Here is a 25,023-nt window from a genome sequence, read left to right as displayed (position 1 = left end):
TTTAATGAAAGACCGAGAAGCGCTGTCGTGGCCGCCACCACTATTGATACAAGCATCACGAAACACTGGCACAATTCTTATTTATGTTAAAGAACAAATATATTCGGGGACGTCCTTAGTACAATCCATAAATAAATTTGTGTACAACAAATGTAAAAACCCATATGCCAATTTGAAAGTAATTTCCGCGGTCCAGGTCCCAAATATCGTGATTTTAACGTAATCCCTAGTACATTGTAGTGAATCCGCACTGCTTTCGGAGAAGGGGCGCTGTCACGTGCCCTAGGGTAGCAAGGGACTAGCGGAGGGATACTGGCCATATTTTTTAATGAAAAAAAAATCAATCACAATCAATCACATACTGGGATCGTAATTGTACATTATATTTTGTTTGGTTCCACTTACTACCTACCCTCTCATTTATACATATTGGGCTTCTTTTAGTACTGCATCACTCCCCGGGTTTTCCCGTCGCGCACTAGTTTGCAATGCGGATGTTGACATGGAGTGATTCAGAGCAGGAGTAGACTGGCAGGCACTGTGTTTGGGAAACTGGCGCTCCGCTATCTGTTTTGCAGCGCAGAGATGCCTTTCACGGTTTAAAACTTATACGCCCTAAACAGTAAAAGGGTTATTTTATTTTCGCTTTCTCCCTTCTGTTTAACAGAGCGTCATCCCAAAATGGCACAGATACTTCCAATACGGTTTCAGGAACATCTGCAGGTAAGGCGATTTCTGGGACGGGAATGAAAATGAAATGAAACATTCAGCTTGTGCATGCTGGGCGACAGACGTGCAAAATCGAATCTGGGCTATTTTTTGTCAGTTTTAGTTAAAATTTAAAGAGCTGATTCATTAAGGCCTAACGTTGGTGATAGGGGGTGGGAAGTAAGCATGACTCGTAAAAAGATAAAAGACACTCGCAACTCGGCAGGGATTCGGTGAGATGGGAGGCCGGATGCCGTGGAAGTGGAAGTTACGTCTGTTTAAAAAGGCTAGACGCGGAGGGTCCTCCGGCAACATCCACTGTGCACCACACTCGAGTACCGGGGTAACCCCTTTTCTTTTGATTCCATGGTAGCGACAGTAGAGGGTGAACCGGGGACGATCCGAAGCGGAAATCTACCGTCTTGTTACAGCCGCCAGCCGTACACGCATGCATGACATGAGAGACAAGTGCATCTGAAGAAATACGGCGTGCAATGAGGATGCTTCTTGGGCATGTGCGCTGTGAAGGAGGAGATAATTTCTGTTCATCTCCGGGGCCCTTTGCGTATGTTTTAAAAGCACAAAACGGTGCAGTAATAGTGATGTGTATAATCTTTTATTAGGTGAGCTTTATGACCTTTTGACCTAAGCCTCCGTAAAAAAGTAGACATATTTGCAGTACATCAGAAAGACGCCGTGTAAAATCAATGAAAATGTTCACTGATCTGATTAGAATGCATTCATATTAATTTGTGGCTTTGATAAAGTAAATATCAAAACAATTTATTAATTTTATTTTTTACATAATTGATTTTACAATTTTTAGCTTTGTGGTGAGTGAATGCAGTTGGTATGTTGTTGCACTCACTCCATTTCAGCCTATACACAAATCTATGTTGGCCTCTTTTTCAATTTTTGAATAGTAATGCATGTGATTACCATTCCTGCCAAGTATGCTGTTTTGTACGTAATTGTAGATAAGGTTCTTCAGTTTGCATTGCATGCCGTCAGACACTATATCATAAAGCTCTTCAGATGAGAGCAGCAAAGTGGACAAAAGGAATGTCATACTTTGAGAAGATCAGGGAATTAAATCCCTTTATTCTTTTAGGGGGCCACCTTGGGACCTAATCAGGTCTTCTGAATTCTCAAAGGCATCAATAAAGTTGATCTAGTTGAATTTCTTTGACTAAATAGGTAATTCCATACTCAGCTGGTGGAAATTAAGGGGAAGTACAAAGATTCAAGGAAGTGCATCTTCATGCATAGAGCTGTAGGTATCTGGGATGAACTACGAAGTCATGCAGTTGAAGAGGAAACATGGACAACCTTAAAAATGATTTTGTTTGAGATAATGGAACAGCTAGGGTATTGGCTATCCAAACCAGCTTGATGTACTGAATTATCTTCTATTGTTTTTAAAACATTTATGATCTAATGACTGTGGTGTTGTTCACTTGTTTTATTTTGCAGAAAAGTAAGTATTGCATACAACAGAAGCAGGCCAGTTACAGTGAACATCTAAAAATTTCATACTGAGAATAAAGCTTTATGTGCAGCCCAATTTTCTGTGAGGTGGTATAGACTGAAAATATTTTGACATCATCATGGCCTCATCGATGTAATCTTAGGTTGAGATGGCTTTCACAATAAAAGCAGGAACCAGCCATACTGAGAAATTTAATCAGAAACTTTAGGCGAAAAGAAACCAAATTGCCTGCTTGCTTTTGGAAGAGCAACGTTTGTGTCTCATGTGTTATAAAGTGCTCTAATATAATTTCCTGCATTGCTCTAAATCTTGCCTGTTGGTTGCCTCTGAGGAACAAAGGACTATACCTTAATTTGTTTTTCAATTTAGTACCTTTTTTAATAGTAATGTGTGTTATACATATGTTTTATAAGGTGTTTTCAATAAAGGTGTCAATTTACCACATTAATCAAACCTGTATTTTGGCAAAAGTCCTGCAAGTCATACACAATGGAGAGTGGTAGGGACATTGTGTTCTAGTTTCTGACAGCCCCAGAGAAGCGTAACAATGAGCAATAACGATGGATCCACATCCAGTATAAATTTGGTCTTTAGTGTAAAGGTTAAAGAGCTATGCAGCATCTGGCACTTTATTTTGAAAGAAGTTTGGAGCCATGCTGCAGTGGAGGTTTATAAGAGCTGCTTGCATTTGGCAAAAGAAAGGGCTACTGTTTCTCATTTGTTGAAAGGCCCCCTGCTTCATTAACGAAAACTGAAGCAATGCAACCAAAAGTAGTTAACAGGCTGTTCCAGCAAATGCTGAGTGAGTGTGTTTAACAGTGATCTGAAAAATGCTGCAAGACTACCTAGCAGTGTATTGAGTCTTTCAAAAAGTCAGTTAATTATTGAATATTAAATCTGTGATATACATTCAAGTTTAGACCAAATGATATGGCAGTCACAGGGCCTGTTCTTACTGTTGCCAATGACATACTAACTTCGAGATGCAGAGTGTGTCAGACTTAGCAGTTGCAGTGGCTGGATATCATTACCTTGAGGACATTGGATTATACCCCAATCACAGGGGATGACATATTACATGACTTGCTCACAGCTTTTTGGTACAGTTTTTAGATTTCTAAAGTATCATAAGCTTTTTGCCAACCAGTGGATGCACAAGTCTTTCTCGGGTATGGAGAGGTTCAGCCTGTGTTTTTTCTTTGTCCAGTTCTTTTGTGGTATGACAAACACAAGACATAGGAGTTACAGGCCTTTATTCTGTTTTGCGTGGTCTAAATCACTGGATTTCCTTCTTTCTTTTCCTTGAAGCTGTATTACATTCAGTGGACTTCTGTATGAGCTATCAGTTGTTGTCAACAGTCATGCACACACAGGAGCCCACCCCTAAAACTTAGTGGCAAAATGAAAAATGTTGGCTGCTTTTGTGGTGGTTTGCAGAGTGCCATGGGTAAATTGCTGGGAATGTCAGGGACATGCTGCAATTGTCCATGACAAACTGAGATTATGTCAGTGAAGGCTATTACTGAAAATAGCTGTAAAAGTTGTGTAGTGTGACACCAGCCTTAGTCTGGGTTTGAGTGACCTCTTTTCAGCTTTGGAACCTTTGCCAGGATATATTTCTGTCAAGAGTTCTGTATCACTCCAGTTGTTTTTATTGTTTAGTTTGACCATACCAGTATTTCATGTTGTTGTAAGTACAGAACATGAAAGTGATTGTCTCTCCTTCTGGAACTCTGTGCTCTCTTTGTGTTTGGTGCAGAGTCTTGGGTTAGTCTGGGCCAGGGGTAGGCAACATCGGTCCTGGTGAGCCGCAGTGGCTACAGGTTTTCATTCCAACCCAATTGCTTAATTAGAAACCAATCATTGCCAATCTCAGACCTTATTTAATTTTATGGCTTGTTAGTCTGTGCAATGTAAGGCCCTTATATCGTAGATTTTTTTCCTTTCCAAGGATATCATCCAAATGATATGAAGCCTAAAACAGATCATTTTCAGTCTGTCACATTTTTCTATTAAGTGTTTTATTAAATCAAACAGTGCATGATGAACACACACAGATGTAATTGGAAAAAAGCTAGCTGGAGAACTGCTGGCTGCTTTGTCTTTTACATCTTATTGCTAATAAGGAGCAATTAAAACACGGAATGCAACAGTTTAAGATTGAAATAAGCAATTAAGGTTGGAGAACCTTAACAAGCGAGACCACTAAAATGAAGCATCAACATGTCACTTAAGCAATATGTGCTTCATCAGCAATAATTGAGTTCTCGTTAAGGAACTGGGTTGGAACAAAAACCTGCACATACTGCGGCTCACCAGGACCGATGTTGCCTACCCCTGGTCTGGGCTATAATAGTTAGTTTAGATGCTGATCTTCTGCTTCCTTAAACTCTGGGAAACTCTTATGTAAAAGAAGATTAAGTTCTGTGGTACTTTTTGACAGTAGTTAGTGTCTCTCGCTACTACCAGAGTGAATAGGTAAAAATACTTAAGGAGCATATACATACTCAGTAATGGGTATTGTCTTATGTTGTTCTGTAATTATAAGGCATTGACACAGAATATTGAACTAAATTTCGAGGAGTGCAAGTTCCTAATCTGTTAAAGTACTTGTAGAGCTATAAAGTAATATCTTAAGAGAAAACTGCCTCTGTAAGATTTTGCAAAACTGTTTTTAAAGATAAGAATGTTGTAAATTATATTTACGCTCTGCAGCAGAAGTCACATTCATTAGATACTTTAGACGTCGTAAAGTTGCAGCAAGTCTGTCAAACCCCAGTCCTTGAGAGTGGCAGTATTGGTGTCTTTTAAGGGTAAAACCTTCTTTTATCCAGACTATCAAAATCCTTGTGTAAGTAGACATTTCCTTTTTCAGTAATTTGTTTATGGATATACAGTATAAAAGACCTTGTGGTTTATCTCTGTTTTTCTTTTGTTAGAAATAAGCATGACAAAGAAGATTTTCTTTTTAGCTCCTAAGACTATGTTTGGTCTTTTTGGTTCACTGTAAAGAGGAAAATGTCAACAAGCAACTTACAGTAGATTGGATGTATTTCCGTGTGGTTTCAAGTTTAAGTTTGATTTCTAAACAGTGAAGGATAAGTCAGATTCTTTCAGAAGTATATTTAAAATTGTAACTAATTAGTGAATTGCATTTAAATCATGCAAAGTTTCTAGTTTGTATTTTGAAAATGCATGATGGACGTTTTTCATCATTTAGTTCATACATGATATGATACTGATGACAATACTGTCAAACCTCCTTAATCCAATTCAGGGTCATCGCAAAGTAGGAACCAGACCATCACAGGGCTCATACATGAATGTTAGTGGTTCTCTTATCAAGGATGGTGTATATATTGCACAGTATATTTGTTTTGTGTGCGTGTCTACATGTATGTGTGTAAATGTATGTGAAAGCCCTGAGTAAACTTGATCAATTTGATTAATTAGGAACAGAAAGAATCCTTATGGAAGAATTTCACACAAAGTAAGAAAATAATAAATATGTGTATATAACAGGAGTGACAGGTTTCTGTGCCTTGTCTGGATCCAGTGCTGATCACACATATGAAAAGTCCGGTCCTGGAGGGTACAAATAAGACTGGATTAAATATAAAACAACTAGCTGTTCCCCCACGGCTCCGCCCACGTAGTAGTGAAACGGGACAAACTTTAAAAATCAACAAACAAATGGGTATCACTAGCTAAGCAGAGGCAAGGTACACTCTAAAACGTGGCCAGTGGTAGACTGTTTCAAACGGAGGCTAGCGTGTGAGTGAGGAGGGCCCCGCCTGGCTCCCCACACCTGACGTCACGTTTCCCCCTCCCCTTGGCCTGCAGCCTCTGTCCCAGATTGGAATGAATAAATCGCTCCTGCATGTGGACTTTGATACTTGGTGCGATGACAGAAGTCGCAAAATAAACTTGAATGTTCAAGTAAATTATAGAAAAAAAACACTGATCTAAATCCTTTAAGTAGTTCTCTTGTGAAAACAGATGGACATACAGACAGACAGATTTATTTATATATATATATATATATATATATATATATATAGAGAGAGAGAGAGAGAGAGATCTAATATAGAGATGTTGCATACTTCAGACTTGAATTCAGAATGGATGAAAAGTTACTTGTCTCTCTATTATAAAAAGAAATCTTGGAAGGAGACGAGATGTGACATTCTTGGAGACATTTTAACGTCCCATGAGACAAAAGGACAGCTGCTGTACAGGCTTTTATATGTTTGAAGCGCTGCACAACATGCAGATCATGCAGCATGGCAGCGGCAGCAAGCCATCAGCTGCTTAAGCAAAGAGGAGGTAAAAAAAAAAAAATGTATTTGTTTCCCAATGTATCACCATTTAAGAGGGGGTTTTGGAGGAACAACCGCATCTCCGTAGTGTGCGTTCAGCCCACCTCTTTACAACGCAAGCGGCAGAGACGCAAAGTGACTGGCGTATAGCACGCCCTGGGGGGTGGGGGAAATAAATCATTCAGTACAGCTTTATTACTGGCAAATACCAAGAAATAAAAAATGAATGAAATGAAAATAACAATCTCTTTAAATTGTATATCCGGTTAACCAAACCCGGGGGTGGGCAAGCGAAGCGAGCAGGGGAGCTCCCTAGTAGTTTAAAACTTTAAATTCAAAAGCTATTAACGCGAAATGATCAGTGCTTTATATTGAAGACTGGAGCCAAAGATTTTTGGTATTTACATATAAATAAACCTATTGTCTGCATATGAATGTAGAGTAAATGTGCTTTTATTACTGCAAATGCTATAAACATAGCTTAAATTTTGTCATTTTTCAAATTTCTATTAATAAAACTCTACTAATATTATAAGCTGAAGAGGATTTAATGATGGTCATAATGTATACAATAATACCTTTCCACCATCCAAGATCTATTGGATAAGTGACAGTGGAAAAATAATGAAGGCTGAAAATTCAAATAAAGAAAAAAACACAAATAGAGAATTAAGCCTTACATAGTGGACTATAAAATTGTAGGCTTTGCAAACAAAGGTATTAATAGGCAGTAAAAGACTTGCTCATTGATTGTGATTTCCTCTTCAATTAATGGAATCATGCCTCACTTTAAAACATGCTGTACTCCTTTTATAGCTTCATTTTAAGCATTTCTATTAGAAGCTTAATAAAAATTAAATGAGAGTGCCCTGAGTCTGGAGTGAAGATTTCTGTTTTAATTCTTGGAATGGGCAAGTTCAATAATTTAAGCGATGACACATCAGTTACTCTTGTCTAAGAAGAAATGTCGGCTTGGCTGAGTATATGGCACATTCCTGTTTGATTGACTAATTTTCAGAATCTGTGTTTTTCAGCAGGAAAAGGGCTGGCCCACTAATGAAAAATTCCATCCCAGCACCCTCTTTAAGATGCACAGCCCAAGATGTTGATTAACTGTTTCAGGAATGTAGTGGTTATTTGTTAATTCACAATTTTAAGACTGATATTTCCTCAGCTGATAGCATTCATTTATGACTGTCTGTGAGACACAGAGTTTAAGGAAAGGGGATGCTAGAAGTTGTACAAGAGTAAAGAAAAAACTTAGGCTAAAAGGATTTTTGGTGCTGCATGTCTTTCTTGCTATATGCTATACAAAATGTACAGCACAATAGAATTGAACAGAGTGCATATCCAACCTGTTACATATTACAAATAGATGAACTGTAATAATTTTTTTGCAGTCATATTTAAAATAGTAGTAAAATATAAGGGTGGTCTGGTTAGTTAAGCCTGATCAATTTTGCCTTAATTTCAGTCAAGCTTCACAGTCCATTCACTGCCTGTTCTGCATTGCATATTGCAAAAATGCTCTTCTAGTGCAAAAGGGGCTTAAGGGGGTCTTAAAGTTGCATATTACAAAAATACTCTTCTAGTGCAAAAGGGGCTTAGGGGAGTCTTAAATTTGAATTGGATAATCATTTTTGAAAACTTTAATTTGGAGTTAATATTTCCTAGTAAGGTTTGAGAAGACCCTGAAAGAGAAATTAAAGGTTTACAATAGCTGACTTGTTATGTTTGCAGTGGTAGCCTGATTTGTTGTTTATTTTTATCTTGCTTTATATTTTTTGTAAAGCACTTTGATTTTTTTTCTATATAATAATAATGTGATATATAAATTGTATTTGCCTTTGTCATGAGATGCCATAGTAGTTGGAACTTGTCATATCAACCAGTTTCTTAAACAGAATCCTATTCTTGCTGTTGAATTGGAGATTTCATAGGAGTGGTTTTATCTACAGTAGTATTTGTTTTACCAAATAGTAATCTCCTAACAATAAGTATTTTATGAGAAAATAATTTTTTTCTAACAGCATGAATTAGAATTCTTCAGTCTTCCACTTTTTTCTTTTCCTTCCTTATTAACACTAGAATTCCCGAAGCCTACGAAAAAACTTGTAATCCTGGCCCACCTTAAATTCCTTCACACCTCTGTTGTCAGCTTCTTTTGTGTTGTAAATGTTTCAATTAGCACAAGCAGCTTGCTATCCCATCCCCCCACCCACCGCTGCAGCTCAGTTTGCAAAGAAGGTACTCAGTGCTCAGTGTTTGTCTTGGAGTGAAGTGCCTGGAGTTGTAGAGGGTAAATATAAATAATACTAGTCATTAAGCCCGTTACAATAACAGGCGCTAGAACAGTAGTGCATAAACATTAGTAGGAACAGTCTATATTAAATGGCAAGGGACCTTGACCTCATTCTGTTTGTTGGTTGTATTTTTGTGTGTCTTTAATTTTCTGTGACAGTAATACTGTCTTGTACGTCCGCTGGCTTGTACATCCGTAATACACCTTTAATTTTCTTTGGTGGTAATACAGGCGTGCGTGTTGGTAATATGCCTTTAATTTTCTCTGACAGTAATACTGGCTTGTATGTGGCTGTAATATACGTCATTGTATTGTGTACCTTTAATTTCCTCTCCTAGTAATACTGGTTTGTATTTCCGTAAAACGCCTGTAATTTTCTCTGACAGTAATATCGCGCATCGCACCGTGCCCCGCGCATGCACACTTCATCAGAAGACACACACACACGGACACCTGGACGCACACAGGGATTTTATTAAAGAGGATATCGTTATTTGGAATACATGGATTTCATTTGTGTTCTGTGTCTACAACATAATCTATGTAAACGCATTCTTAAAACAAAAACATCAGAAACATGTTTTAGTAATAATTGACAAAATGTAGACATGAAGTGTATAATGTGTGAAGCCTGAAGTCCAAATATCTAATAAACACTTTCACAAAAGGTACAAGTGTAACAAAACCAAGTGCGGTTTTATTCATAAAACCGAAGAAATATGACTATATATTATTTACCCTCTACAACTTCAGGCACTTCACTCCAAGATAAGCATTTCTGTCTTTTTGTATACATTATGAATTTGTTATTAGACCCTGATTTTCACAAAGTTCTGAATTTTTCAATTCACAGTCCCTTCAAGGTTTTTCTGCCTAATGCATGCATGTCCACTGTAGGTGAAGGTCTAAGTCATATATGTTTTTGGCTGTTTCACTATAGATTCTTTTGAGAATGATGTGAAACTCCAGTGTGGACAGAGATTGATTTTATTTCAAAACTCTTTTTAAATGAAAACAAGGCAGTGTGGCTGTAGCTTGAAACAATCCCTGATAAACATACAGTGTGTTTAGATATTAGTTTAATTCCACTCTGTATGGCATTTTTACGTGACCAGCGTTTGTATGTGTGTGTGTCTTTTAATTGGTATTGTATTATTCTTAGTGGTTCTGAGAAGACATGCAAGTACAAACTTTATTTTGCTATGTACGCTATGAACTGTATACACCGGACAATAAACTTGACCTTTATTCCTGTTTTCTCTTACTTCCTCTGTGACTCTAAATTGCCCATTGTAAGTGAGCTTAGTTACAAAATTGCCTGATGGCATTCCACCTAAGGCTGGTTTAGCTCCTTTCTGCCCTCAAAGAACTGATGAATGGAGAGGAACACCTCTTTACAGTTATTTGTCTTGAGTGTTTAGTTTTGGATTTGGAATAGTTCAAATTAACATGATTGCAGGGAGCCAGAGTCTTTCCAAGTATATACTTACATAGTGAACAACTAAATCTAGAAGTGATGCTGTTTGGTGTTGAAGGCAAGGTAGGAAAAAGATAAGTGATTTGTCAGAAAGGCCACGACTGCTATTGGAATTTCATAATATAATATCATAGTGTCCATGACTCTACCATGTTAGAGACTGGCACTATATGCAGGGTTGATTCCTGGCCTTTGTCCAGTGCTCCTGAGATTGACTATAGCCTCAACTGATCCTGAATTAAACAAGTGAGTTTAAAAAATTGTTAAATGGATGCAGCAACATATTCAGGATGACTATTATGTGTATTCAAATGTTTAAAGTAAAAGAGAGCTAAATATTCTTCAGCAGGCTCTACATACCACTACATTAGCAAAGTTCCAGTCAGTTGTGATTGTCAAATCTTAACACCATCCAGAATTCTTCTTTCACTTTGCATTTGTACCTATCATTTCTGAATGCATCAATGGCGCCATCCGCTATGTTTTTGCAAGTTCAATCTCTTTGAATGTGAGCCATCCCATATTTCATTGGATTATATTGCTTCAGAATGAAAGTTGACATATTTTATTTATTTATTTTTTTTAAGCAAAGTGCAGACTCTAATGGCTGGCAGACTATTTAGAATTGGCTAGAATAACTCAGAAACTTTACCTGTCTGGGAGATCATACTGTGTGTTGTTATACTCTTCCTGCATGTAACTTATTCTGAATGCCAAGTGAAAATGGTCCACCTTCCAAGAAAGGTTTTGACCAAACCGTTTTTGTGAGAGTTTTTGCTTTGGTATTTATACTTCTAACTGTGTTTAGTTGCAGAATCTAGGAATAAACCCAGCCAACATTGGATTCAGCTACCTGACAATGGAATCTGATAAATTCATCTGCATACGTGAGAAAGTGGGAGATCAAGCTCAGGTTGTTATTATTGACATGAATGATCCAACAAATCCAATTAGACGGCCAATCTCTGCTGATAGTGCTATCATGAACCCTGCCAGTAAAGTCATTGCTTTGAAAGGTAAACTTATCTTTGCTTTCTTATATGATGCGCAAAAATGATACAGTATCATTTATAAGAGGCATGTTTTTTTCTGAATTTTTATTACAGTAATATAAATTCTAAAAGGCTGATAATGCAGGTTGATTTTGTAATTTCTTTATTGTATCAGTCAAACTTTTGCATTTTATTCAACATTTTTTAATAAATAATGTTAATTAATATAATATAGGTAGCAGTTTAATTTTATATTGATTTAAAGGACCAGCTTTACAATATTGGTCTAAATGATAAAGATCAAAATTAAATAAATAAGAATTCTGGGATTCAATAACTTGCTTGGTTTTCAATGCTGTTGCTTTGCATTTTTATTAAGCTCCCTTGTTCTTCAGAATAATTAGTTTTTATTTTTTTATTTATTTATTTTACATGCCCAGACAGTATTTCAGATAGCACTTTTTACAAGTTAAAATTGCTTTTACTTTCCTTGTTTTTGTTACTGACTCTTTACTTTTCTTCATGCATTCTTGTCTTTAACAGATGGTGAGTCTAACTCCTTACTGTGAGCTTTTGCTTTTCAATCCCATTCCCCATTGTGGTGTAGATATATTAGTGCCCTCACATAAAAGCAAATACGAGCTGAGATAAATCTGCAGGCTTAAAATATTCATCTCTCAGTTCATCTGTTTTATATATGTTTTCAGTGATAGGCAAACTTGATCCTGGAAGGCCCAGTTTGCTAATTTTGCCATCAGTCTCTTTACTTTTAGTTATGTATGCAGATATAGTTAGTTCAGGTAAACTTTTTTTTCCCCTTAAAGGTCCCTTTTCTTATTTGTGTCTCTTGTTCAGCAACGTTATTATTGTTACATACTACTGTTTTTTTAACTTAAGGATACATCCAGGCTGTTCATTCTGAGGCTGATAACAATTTTTCCGCCAAGAAAGTACTTGATTTATGTTTACTGCAGGAACTAATAATGTGACTATTAAGGGATTTTGAGCATTTAGATAAATTTAATATTGGCATTTTGGCTCCCTTAGCTTTATTATTTAGGTAGTACAGAGTTATAGTTCTTCTTTGTAGGTTCACAGATGTAGTCTGCCTCAATGTAATCGTACAGCCCTACATCTGAAATGATATAGAATAAACAAATGTTTTATTTGCTAGTAATGCTCTTCTCTGGCCTTTACTCTTTTGTGTCTACGAAGTCTTTTCAGTTTGAGGTTTTTCAGCAAAAATCTAAAAGCTGCGGCCCTGGGACCAATTTTGCCCACCACTGATTTTGAATCACAATTGAATTGATTTAATTGTTATGTTTTTTTATTTAGTTTTAAATTGCAGTATTTAAACAGATTTTTCTTTGTGCTTTCATAATAAATTTGCATCTCAAGATCATTTCTGATAAAGTAATAAGAAAAGTAAATGGCGAAATTAACAATACACCTGCAAAATAAAATTTGGGTTGAGCATCATTGAAACATTGAAATTTGCCTCTTGTGATTTTGCTTAATTATCCTCTTTTTAACGTCATTGCCAAAACTAATGAATATATTTCTGTGCAGTGGAATCCTTGTAAAACAAGGCATTGCAAGAGTAGCATCGTGGCTAATGAAGATGTTGTTACCATTTTTACAAATCCACATTTTTATGGCAGGTTACTCAAGGTAAAAAGCATCTGACATATTGGATACTTTTAGAAAATTGAGGCAAGCAAGCCAGATTTATAACTTCAAAGTAAGGAACTGGCTTAAAATATTACCAACATGATTTGACTCACCTGTATTAGTTCATTATTTTATGATTAATGATTTAATGATTAACAAACTGTATTTTGTATAGCATCTGTCAGTTCCAAATACATCCCAATATTTCTAAATTATTGTACAGCTGTTTGAATAAGTCTACATTTCAAATGCTAGCAGGTTAAGTGACTCACTCACTCAGGGTCCCAGAGCAAATTAAAAGGTGTTGTGCTTTACAGCCTAACATAGAAGACACTAGGCAATAATTCTTAGTTATATAAGGTCAATTGAGGCTGTGATTTGTAGAAAATTGACTGTTAGATGAAGTATAGCACTTACCCCATGAATTGTTGCCATTTTTCTGTGTTCCTTACATCATGGTTGTAATATGTGGTAACTATACATTTCATAAGCATAATTGCATGTTCATTGGGCTGGATCAGTGTTTATACTTTTCCACTTTCCCAAGCTTGCACTCTCCACAAATTGTTGCTTTTGTTCAGAAGTTTGTTTTCATTAGTCTACTGCTTTCTAGCTATTGTGCTGTTGCATGTTTCAAGATACAGTACCAATGATGATGAATTTAAAACCAGAAGTGTAGGATTAGTGTTGGGTCTAGGTAAAATATTGTCTTTGTTATCAATACCAGCTTTAGGACCTTGGTACCAGTACCGAAAATGTCCTGAAGCAATTATTAGATAACTACAAAACCCCTTCATCTTACTCCAGCCTTCCTGGTGTGGCGTACAAGTGCATACCTCCCTGGTGCACTACGCACTGCTTCCCTCTTGATAGCATAAAGTTTGTGTGGAAGCAATAGAGTAGTGGCCAGGAGTGCCTTGTGAAATCTGAATCATTTTGATGCATATGGTTTCATGAAGTCTCCAGCACGTCTAAGCACATTATTCCCTGGCTGCTCCACCGATTGTTAGGTGGAGGGTTGTAACTGTAAAGTTTACGTTTATTTCCTGTACCAAAAATTCCTAATTGCAGATGCTGTACCATTTTAAATTTTGGGTTTTTCAGTACATTTGCAGTACCGAAATACCATGCATCCCCTATACTGTATATTATCATTCAGTTTTTATTTTTAAACTGGTGATTTTCAAATACAATATTATGTCTCTATCTAAGTTCAGGTTCTTTCTTTTTTTTTCCTCCACTAATAAATGATCCATGAAAGGTTCAGTTTTGAGAGTAAAAATGCCAGTAGTTTTGGAGAGGTTGAGTTGAGAGGTCATCCTTCTGGTATTTGATCATTGGTCATTGATGGTTGTTGTATTTTGGCTAAAACATTTTTAAATAAAAATGAGATGCAAATTTAAATTCAATATTGTGTTGTCATTGTTTCTATATATTAACCACTCTTGGTGTTTCCAAGAGGTGTTCTATTTTGCCTATACTCTCTTTCTTATTTGTAGTGAACATGATTGCACTGAAGCTATTTTACATTTTTTGTTTACCTAATGTTCTTTAAATGTTATGCTCATGACATCTGGTTCAGAGCTTTAAAAATCAGGTACCAAACCATCACCATGGGATTATGTTTATAGCTATCAAGGATCAAAGTGCAAAACATCTTTTAAGTGAAGGGTAGGTTTTATTCAGTGCTATCAAAGTCGTACAGATCTTTAACTTTTCTCGTTACCTGTGTCCCAGCAGCATATCTTGGCATGTATTTTTCTGACAGTTGTGACACAATGCATGCCAGTTTGGCTACTCACTAGAGGTAAGGTTTTTTTTTTATTTTTTTTTTTTTTTAGAAGAGATGGTCTAAATGGGCTGGAACAGGCTCTATGGATGGTTACTATATGGCAGGTTGAGGTGTCTCGTATGCTGCCTATTCAAAGATGACATTAGTGAATTAGTAGAAAGTTGTTGTAATTTTATAAGTAATAAAAAAAAAAAGATTTTAGCCTAAGACTATGGAGCAGGTACATGTGATGTACCCAGGTGATTTGTGCAATAAAGTTTAAATTACTGATAAATTACTGACCTGTTTCATACAATCTGAGGTTAAAATTGGATGTTTTTGATGTTTTGAATGACAAAAGGCTGTTTAAAATCGTATTTGCTGAAGTTCACTTTTCATTTGTTGCTAATTCATAAATGCACAGCATGATTTTCTATAGTGAACCCAAACAAGTGATATTAAGTTGCTGTACTTCCATCATTAAATTTTACAGCGCTTTAGTTGCAGCAGAAATGTCTTATGAAGCAGAGCTATGATGTAAGGGTGAAAATAAATAAAATTGACACTAGAAATATGTTAAGAATAAATCAAAAACAAAGACTTGCAAATAAATAGCTTTACATTTATCTTCCAGTTTCAAAAAAAGAAACAATTTTCCACTTTAATTCAGGTCAGGTTAGGGAATATGAACTGGTGCAGTGCATTGCTGCATCCACCACATGCCGAAACAGCTTGGGATTCCGGTTGGCAACCCCCCAGGCAAACACGCAGTCCAGTCTCACCCTACAGAAATGACCATCTATATGCTGCAGCTAGGTGTTACATGGGTATCTCCTTAGCCTGGTCCAGCCACTTGGGTCCTCAACATGAGGATCTTGTGAGCCGGGTCACCCTTGGGGAATCGTGCCACATGGCCGTAGTGTTGTAACTGACATTTCCTCACAATGTAGGTAATGTGCTTTATTCAGGACTCCATGAGCAACAGCTCATTCAACACAAAGTCAAACCAGTGGTACCCAAAGATTCTCCAAAGAGCGACAGTAGCGAAGGAGTTCAATCTTCATCTCGGGTCTCTGGATAGCATGCATGTCTCGCAACAATATAATCCTGTCCTGCAAACGATCCTCCAACTTGCAGGGAAAACTTGGGCGTTGGTGGCAGGATTGGCACTCCAGGCACCGTAAAAACTTTACGCAGCTCCAAAATGGTAGACAGGACAACATTCTGCTCTTCACGGGAATAGCTCTGCTGCAGCCACCCACAGTAAAGCTGCTCGAATTATGAAGGGGATGGGGGAATGCCCCTCAGCAGCCTCATTCCCAGAAAAGTTGAAACCACTGGAGAGCCAATGGGGTCAGGTCTGTTGGGGATTGGAACTAGTGTGGTGCTGAGGCATTTGGGTCCTGATTTGAGGCGGCCCATCCGGGTAAGTGCATAGAATGTCTTGTTACTTTAATTCCAGTAAATGTAAATATTTCTCATTTTTAGATACCTGTTTACAGTATGAAAGCCAGACAAATAACTGATTCATTTGTCTTTGTCCTTGGGCCATTCTGGTTGTTATTACATGCTTTTGTACAGAACTGTACCCCAAACCTGTAGAATTTACGTTTGTTCAACAAAAAATAAAAATAACAATAGAGATGAGTGACATTAACAATAAAATTTGATAATACTTCATTACATACAACATTCAACACCTCTGATCAACTATTAACTCTTAATTATTAAAAAAAGACAGACACTGGAAATAACGCAAGGATAAATTTTGTGGAGTTTTTTATTTTATGCATTGCATGTGTTAGAATTAGTTTGAACTCTCAATACATTTTTGTTTACTAATAGGAATAGTATATTGATGAGCTTCAGAGTCAGTAGAGTATACAGCTTGTGAGCTGTCTGGTGTCCCACATACTCTAATGAACGTGAAGTTAGCATGCTGTCAGGACTCGTCAACAAACCAAAAAAAATATTTTGCTGGAATTGAAAGTCCGGAACACATCCATTCACTTCAGCACTGCTCACTAACCTGCAAAAAAGCGTTGCACGCCTTTGACTAAGCATGCTTTTGTTTTAAACTACTGGCTTTACAAAAGCCAGAAATGAGTTTCCACCAGAATATCAGTATCAAAACAAAACCCACAAATATTAATAACAAGTAAATCAAGTTCCTAGCATCCGAGTATCCTCGAAGACCTTTCCTTATGATCTGCTGTATGTATAAACATTTCCTTGTAAACCTCAGTTTAATCTCTTCAGAAACTATTAACTTGCTTTAAGAAGCACGTGTTACACTTATTTCCACAAATTAATTTGGTATGTGTGGAATACATTTTCAAGAATGTCAAGAATATTTTCAGATATCTAGCTGCAAGAAATCGAACAGTAATGACTCTCAACTATAGTGACACATCATAGATAAGGGAACTGTCAATTTTTGCACAGAATATAATGTTCTTGATATACGTTTGTGATGGTGACACTATTCTTGTGTCCATGAGCAATGTGTGCACACGGCATTCTTCTCACTATTTGGAGATACTAACAACGTGCATTAAATGATTTGGTGCATTTACAGTGTTTGTTACAGAAATATAAAATGCCAGTTGTGAAACAAGTGTAGTGTACCTTGTGCATGTGGGAGTTTGTGTGTATCGATACCAACATGTTTGCATTTGCATGATGTGTGTTTTCTTGGATGCACATTAATAGATTGGTATCTGTTTTAATGTGTGCTATGTACAGTGCATTATTTTGATGTCTTTTGTGCTGTTCACACTTGGATACTGGAGGTTTCTTTTTGTGCACCACATTCATAGCTGACATAAAATGCATCTGTATATATGTGTATGAATTATACTAGATATATGTATGTATTTGTATGTAGAGATACACAAGGGGCGAATGAGAAGTTTTGACCTTGACATATTAAGTGAAATACCAATAAAACCAAGTCAGTTTTTTTTTCCATCATATTCTTCTAAGAATATACACTTGTTATAATGTATACAAAGCTATTCTATAACACTCAAAACTTCTTCCATTCTTGTGCATACACTGTTCTGTAAATGACTTAGAAGTTTTCATTATCAGTATAACATGTCCCATGGAGGTAGAGTTTCAGTTTCATGAGGAGTTTTGGATCACACAAGACAGGAGTCAGATTTATAAAACTTGCATTCTCAAAAGAAAAAGCTCAAAATGCGCACACGCAACTTTCCTTGCAAAAAAATCAAGATTTTTGAAAGAAAACTTGAAGGAAGAACTGGTGTATATTTACAGCAACTCTGAGCCATTTATATGCAATATTATGGAGAAATTGGGAAATGATTACACCTTTGATAAAGCATGGAAATGCACCAGCCAAGTGTTGACCCATATGCATAATAATGTCACTGAGCTGTTGTTATAATGTAAATGTACTAAACCTTAAAAGTAATGAATATGATGCACAGGCTCTGTTTTGTTTTCTTTTAATATATGGTCAATGCTATGTATTTGTGCAGAAAAAAAAATCCTATCTGTTGTCACTTATGAGGATTAGAAGTCAGTGCAATCACTTATGAATAATTACGTAAAGACAAACACTGGTGTGATTCACTCTCTAAAAAAGCTATAAATATATTGCCCTATAGTCTATTTGTAACCTAATGGTTTGAAACAAAATGGCTTGTTTGGTGCTACTTGAAGATCACGCAGATGGTCAGATACAACAAGAATGAGTTTTCAGGGAGTGGCAGGATTTTTTTTTTGCCATAATGATGATTGGCTTATGAGCCAATTTAGGCTCCCAAGAGGCATTGCATTTTCTCTGAACTATGTGCTGAGATCGGCCTGGAATTAGAATGACAGAGCACCTGAAATCATGCTGTGTCTGTTCATATCTAAGTTTTAATAATGATACAACAAGAATGAGTTTTCAGGGAGTGGCAGGATTTTTTTTTTTGCCATAATGATGATTGGCTTATGAGCCAATTTAGGCTCCCAAGAGGCATTGCATTCTCTCTGAACTATGTGCTGAGATCGGCCTGGAATTAGAATGACAGAGCACCTGAAATCATGCTCTGTCTGTTCATATCTAAGTTTTAATAATGGCCGGCTTTCTGTTAACAGACAACTACAAGAGGGAACTGGGTTGACAGGTCAGGAACATCGTGGTCAAGCTTCGGCTCAGTCATTCCTTCTCTGCTGGAAGTCCTAAATGACTGGCGCGGCGCTACAGCAACATTCAGTTTCAGTATAGTGTGGGTGTACAGACCAGCATAAAAAGGTCATTTTTTTTTTTTTTTTTTTTTTGCAGCAGTGTCCGGTATTCCCAATGTAATCGGACCATTTGGACTACACTCATATTTCAATAAGAGCACCTAGCAAGAAAGAAGCTGATATTGTTAACCCTAGGCAGTTAAATTCCATTAATATACAAATAATTTGTAATTCCAAGGTGAGACTGACAAATGTCATGGTTAATTCAGGTTTTTTTTTTGGTTTTTTTTTTGAGGCAAATTTGTGTTTGCACGTGACTTGCTGCTGGTGCTATACGTGAAGGCTGGCTTGTTGGAAAGTAACTAGCTGAACTCTTGGTTTTTCATATGCCTGTAGTATTTATTGTAACAGCAATCATGTCATTACATGTGGCAGGCGACAGTGGCTACCCATGCAGACATTGGTGTGCTGCATCTTTTCCCAACCCTCAAAATCTAGAGATGGGGCACTGTAATGTCATGCATGCTCGGTTGTGAAGCTCACCATTGGCCAGTGTCTGTAAGTGTCAGTTTGGAGGAAGATGTATCAGTCACTGAAGGTCTGCAGCATTGAGGCTGCATATATATGAGGTTGATTAGCATGGTCCATATATGGTTGTTTCAGTATGGCAAATGGGCGGAGTTTGAGGCACGTTCACATATGAACGTTTACAAGATGACTGTGGCTTATAAAGAGTAAATTGTGTAAGTGTGATACGGGTATGTTTATAAATGAGCTGATGATACTAGACAAAGTAGGTCACTGTTGGTATTGAAGTCACAGCTTTTTTATTTCTCTTTTTTCTTTAACATATTTCACATCTACTGGGATAAATTTCTATCCCTGACTTATTTGACTGCAGAAATCTATGATGTGAACGGCAGAGTCTTCCACGACAATAAACATCCATATTGGGGGTAAAGCAATTGTCTTCATGCTTCTCAAACAAAGTGGCAGCAGGTAGTACTGGATTTAATGGACTGCCAAGAATTATGTTGGTTATAAGTGCCCAAGTTCATATTTTTGATGGTGCAATGCATGTTTGCTTGAACACACATCCTTTATTTGCAACACATAATCCTTCCTTGTAGATGTGACAGTCCTTTTTTTAAATGTTGGTTGATGTAGAAGACTTTACCAAATGTACTTAAAAATTGCCTTGTAATAAATGCAAGGACAACTAAAGATATGGTCATTGATTTTAGGAAAATAAAAAAAGGTCCCATATATAAATGTATACTGTATATGTAATGTATAAATGGTAAACTAGTGGAATGAGTTATATTCTACAAATATTTAGTGGTTGAGATTGTTAACCAGTTGAGATTCAATGAAAGGATAATTCCATGTCAAATCATCACACTTTCGGACCCTGACGTCACAGATTTTTACAAAACTTGACATCATGTTGATTTGGTCGAATGAATTACCCAAAAGAGCAAAACTCCAGAAAAGGCTTTTTCTTGTATAAATTGAATGACTTTAGAGTGAACTGCCGCAATCTCCATATGTTATTTATCTGTTCTGTAGAGTATTCTTTCTTTTATTTGTACCTGCATCTTTGGCAACATGCGTGTCCAAGAGAAATTCAAAATCCAGCAGTGAGTAGGGTCATTAGGGTGGGATAAAAATCAGTGCAACAGCTCTAAGAGTCTCTGTTTCTTAACAACCCCCATCAAACCCTCAGTGACCCCACACACCCACCTCATTTAAAATGTAATTTTAGCTCTGTGACACTAAACAGGTTTTTGCAATGTTGAATAGAAACGTCTATGTATAAGAAATCAATTCTACTCTTAACAATTATAATGTTTAATGAAAACTGTTAACTGGGATACCTGTCAATCACTGACATGGCTAATTAATATAAGCCACTATGTTTTGTAGTGTGTCTGTCTGCATATGGATGTATGTATTTTTAATATATGTATGAATGTTGGTTTTCAGATGTATGTGATTTATGACACTGTGGTTCCTTCAACTAGATTTTTCATTCATTTTTATAATTATAAACTCGTAGGTTTATTGTTGATGTGGGGCAACAACAAGATTACCCAAATCAGAGGAGTTTGGTGGGTGATCAGGAGCATAGTGATGGAAAAGGTCATTGACGTTGTCTGGTGCAAGGCCATTTTAAAGCTTTGTAGGTTATTTAGTAGAATTTTAAATTCAACCCTGTAAGACACATGGGAGTAACTGAAGGCAAAGCAGGATGTGTGTTATGTGCTCACTGTTGCTGGTCTGTGTAAGGACTCTTGTAGCAGAATTTTGAAAGTTAGAAGGAGCACTTGCCAGTAGAGAGAGACAATAATCAATGCGGGAAATATTGCAGATGGCATATAATTTTAAATTACTTAAAGTAAGTTTGATTTGGTGAAGTTTGTGCATGCAGTTCTTATATTTCAGAGATTCTATATGTAGTTATAACAAAGAACATATTTAGGAAAGAATCTGGGAATTCAAGAGATCAGAGTTTTGATTTATAGTCTCCTTATAATAACCTGTTTACTTTCATTAATTCTTTTATTTTCCACCAAAATACAATGTTATATTACTGTGCAAAGAGGAATGGTCAAAAATCCCTGTCTCTGTATTCTCCAACCTTGTGAAATGTTATAGGAGAAGATAAAGTGCCGTCTTGTTGGCAAAAGGGGGTTGTACGAAATACTAACAGCAAGGGGGCCAATAATTGTGGCACACATAATTTCATGTAAAAAATGTATTTCTTAATGTGGATTTTTTTTCCCCAATGAATAAACGTACTTCAATTAAAGGTTGGATTTTTCTCTTTTTTGTGTTGTGTTGTGAGCCTTTATTTTTTGGGGAAAAAACCAATTTATTAGAAGCCTAAGAACACATCTTAACCAGGGGTGCCAATAATTGTGGAGGGTGCTGTACCTGATTTATGGCACAGTAGATAGCACTTTTGAATATTTGTTTCATTTTCTGTTTTGGATGTAAACTGCTTTCTACCAATTTTCTTTAGGATATTTCCATTAATTTCTACACTTTTTTTTCCTTCTTCATTTGGGATAAGTTTCATTTAGTGGACTGAGATGCATCGGTAATTTCTTTAAAGGAAATTATTTTTATAGTTGGAGCAGGTTTAAGCAAAAATATGTTTACAGGCTACCTTTCCTTTTCAAATAATATTACTGTCTTTTACACTACAGCTGCTAAGACTCTGCAGATATTTAACATTGAGATGAAAAGCAAAATGAAAGCTCATACCATGACTGAGGATGTTACATTCTGGAAATGGATCTCTGTGAACACTGTTGCCTTGGTGACTGAAACAGCTGTTTACCACTGGAGCATGGAAGGAGATTCCCAGCCTCTGAAGGTTTTTGATAGACATGCCAGTCTAGCTGGCTGCCAGATAATCAACTACCGGACAGATGAACAGCAGAAGTGGTTGTTACTTATTGGAATCTCTGCTCAGGTGAGAACTTCTCTTTGGGTGTTTATTGTTAATAATGTCCAAAAACCAGGACCAAGCCAATGTTTTTTGTATTAAGATTAGAAAGACGAAAGCTTTATTCCCAAGTTCCTCAGGTGTTCAGTGGAACCATAACTGGTAACTAATTTTTCATGTTAATACATGCAGATGCATTGTTGTATCTTAATGAGTTTCTCTCAAATTGGTGCCAATGTATTGTGCAATTAAATCTTCCTATACACAAGTAATGAACAGTTGATGTGCATGGTAAAATACAGGTCTACATTCTGCTGATGACGTTTTCACTATGTATTTTTAATTTAGTCTTTTTCTTTAGAATTTAAAAATTTATTTTAGTCATCTTGCCTGGACTAATGTGTGTGTGTGTGTGTTTTTTATTTTTATTTTTTTATAAAAATTATAAAATCCAGTGTAATTAGTCAAAGATAACCATACATCCTTAGTTATGTTTTATTCTTAATTTTCACGGGTGGACAAATTGTTAATCAATATGGTAGTGTGCTGGGCTACCAGCTTTCCAAACCTAATACTCCAGATATGCAGCTACTGCTTTATATATGGGGTTTACTTTATTTGTAAAGTATTGTTGTACAGATGTGCATAACACCCCATCTTCTACCACAATATAAACACAATTGGCATCTTGAAGAGAATATTTTAGTATTTAGATGAATTTTAAAGCATTGTGTCATGTTGGTGCTTGGTCTTTTTTCCAATTTATACAAGTGTGTGATTCTAAATTCAATTAAATACAATGGCATACAACAGCATTAACTGCTAATAATGTAAATATGATTTTTAATAAAAAATGTACAAGTATGGAGTACCACTATCCTCAGCAAGTTGCATGTTACATGCATGCATGGTTTTAGAAATATTTTAATGACAAGGTACAATATAAAATGGGCCAGAAAAGAAAAGAACCTATGATAACAGTTTGCCATGCTGTTGCTTCTTAAATGTCACAAACCACTCCTGTTGCTTTTACTTTTAGTGAACATGTATTGTATATGTATATATGTGTGTATATACATACAGAATTTGCTGTACTTATCTGTCATGACATAATTGGGAGGATAGTGAAATATGAATTGCAAACTGTCCTGAAACTTTTCCTGGAGGAAATTAGGGTGGCTTTTTTTTCCTCTCTCCAAAGGGATATTCTAGTTTTGCATACAACTTTTTCATAAAAATTTCATTTGTAACTGGATTGTGCTTATTTAAAGATGCGCTTAGTTTCCTTGACTGCATTATATGTTAATATGTATTACAATTATCTTAAAATACAGGTATCCCTTGCTTTACAAAGCTATAATCCCCGTCTGAAAAACCCTTTTGTAATGTAAAAGGAAAAGATTTCTAAGCGTTCCTTGGCCTCAAATAGTTTCAAATTAAAACTGAAATATACAGAATTAGTTATACAATAACATCAGTCCACAAAACAAAGCCTAATGACAGACATTGCCCTTCATGCAGTAGTGTATAGTAAACCTGTTCACCCGGACTTCATAACTTAAGTTGCACATTCAAAGTAATGGCCTTTTGATCTTTTTCAGGCCTTTCCAACTATTCTTTGCAATCTTTTGTGGAGCCATAATGCTCAGGGTAATTCACATAAGAAATGTGATTAACACATGTAAGAAATTGAGTGAACCATACCACTTGAACACACAAGTACACTTCTGTGAAGCCTGTGGGTCCCGCTGCAGCCCATTCAGCAGGCTGCTGTGAAGACAGCTTCTGAGTGCAGCATCAGCTGTGAGAGTGACTGAGACTGGGATTGTGCGTCACCATCTTTTAGCCCTATTCCAGACACCAACCAAGCTCAGTTCTGCATGCTGCAGTGAGGTGTACTTGGACGAATGAAAAGATAATAGGATGTTAGTGCTATCAGTGTAGACTTGGTCTTCATGTCTGTGAAAATTCATTTGTATTTATTCAGTTAGTAGACACTTTTATCCAAAGTGACATACAAAAGAGGTAAACAATTGAGTAACATTAGGCTAGGGCCTGTTTGTTTAGCAAGGGTAATAGGATGGGTAACAAAAGTTGATTGCCACAAGTAAAAAGTAAATTACAATCACTAAAGCAATTAAACTTAAACAAATTAACCAAGAGTGTGAAATATTGCAGAGGAAAGTTTTTTTTTCCTTCATCAATTCGACAGTTACTCACAGAACAAATGGGTCTTCAATCGCCTCTTAAATATATTGAAGGAGTCAGCAGTACAGATGGAAGTGGGCAGTCCATTCCACCAACTGGGAACTACATAGGACAAGGGTCTGCTACATTGTGGTTCAACAAACAAATAATATAAAGTAATATGAAAGGTCTTCTTTATATATGTGAATTATCATAAAGTAGGTTGCCTGTAATTTGGGGGAGATTTGTGTGCACTGCATGTCATTTCAAGATATATTGAAATGCGGTTCAGCTTTTCAGATATCTAAAACTCGTGCATTTTTCAAGTCAAAGTTGTTTCTTCACAAACATGATACATATGCATTTGCCATGCAAAATTGTGTTCTGAAGCTAGATGTTTTCGACAAATTTTTAAAAATATGTTGCCCTCACTGACATTTTACAATTGAG

At 36.4% G+C, this 25,023-nt stretch overlaps 1 protein-coding gene across 4 annotated transcripts in view; it reads left to right on the top strand.

Annotated features, from left to right (window-relative positions):
* Positions 1 to 502: 502 nt before the first annotated feature.
* The window catches only part of cltcl1 (clathrin, heavy chain-like 1), a 78,814-nt gene continuing 54,293 nt past the window's right edge, over positions 503 to 25,023 (top strand). For 3 of the 4 annotated variants that reach the window (XM_051921115.1, XM_051921114.1, XM_051921117.1), the window contains exons 1-3: positions 503 to 723; positions 11,104 to 11,311; positions 22,145 to 22,413. In XM_051921115.1, the coding sequence (XP_051777075.1) occupies positions 682 to 723; positions 11,104 to 11,311; positions 22,145 to 22,413 (519 nt within the window). In that variant the 5' untranslated portion in view covers positions 503 to 681. The remainder of the gene's footprint in view (positions 724 to 11,103; positions 11,312 to 22,144; positions 22,414 to 25,023) is intronic. The other variant, XM_051921116.1, reaches the window with a different exon arrangement.

This window comes from Erpetoichthys calabaricus, chromosome 18 (assembly GCF_900747795.2).
Source record: "Erpetoichthys calabaricus chromosome 18, fErpCal1.3, whole genome shotgun sequence".
Classification (NCBI taxonomy): Eukaryota; Metazoa; Chordata; class Cladistia; order Polypteriformes; family Polypteridae; genus Erpetoichthys; species Erpetoichthys calabaricus.
The sequence above is the reverse complement of the archived record's forward strand: the minus strand, read 5'-3'. Positions and strand labels throughout refer to the sequence as shown.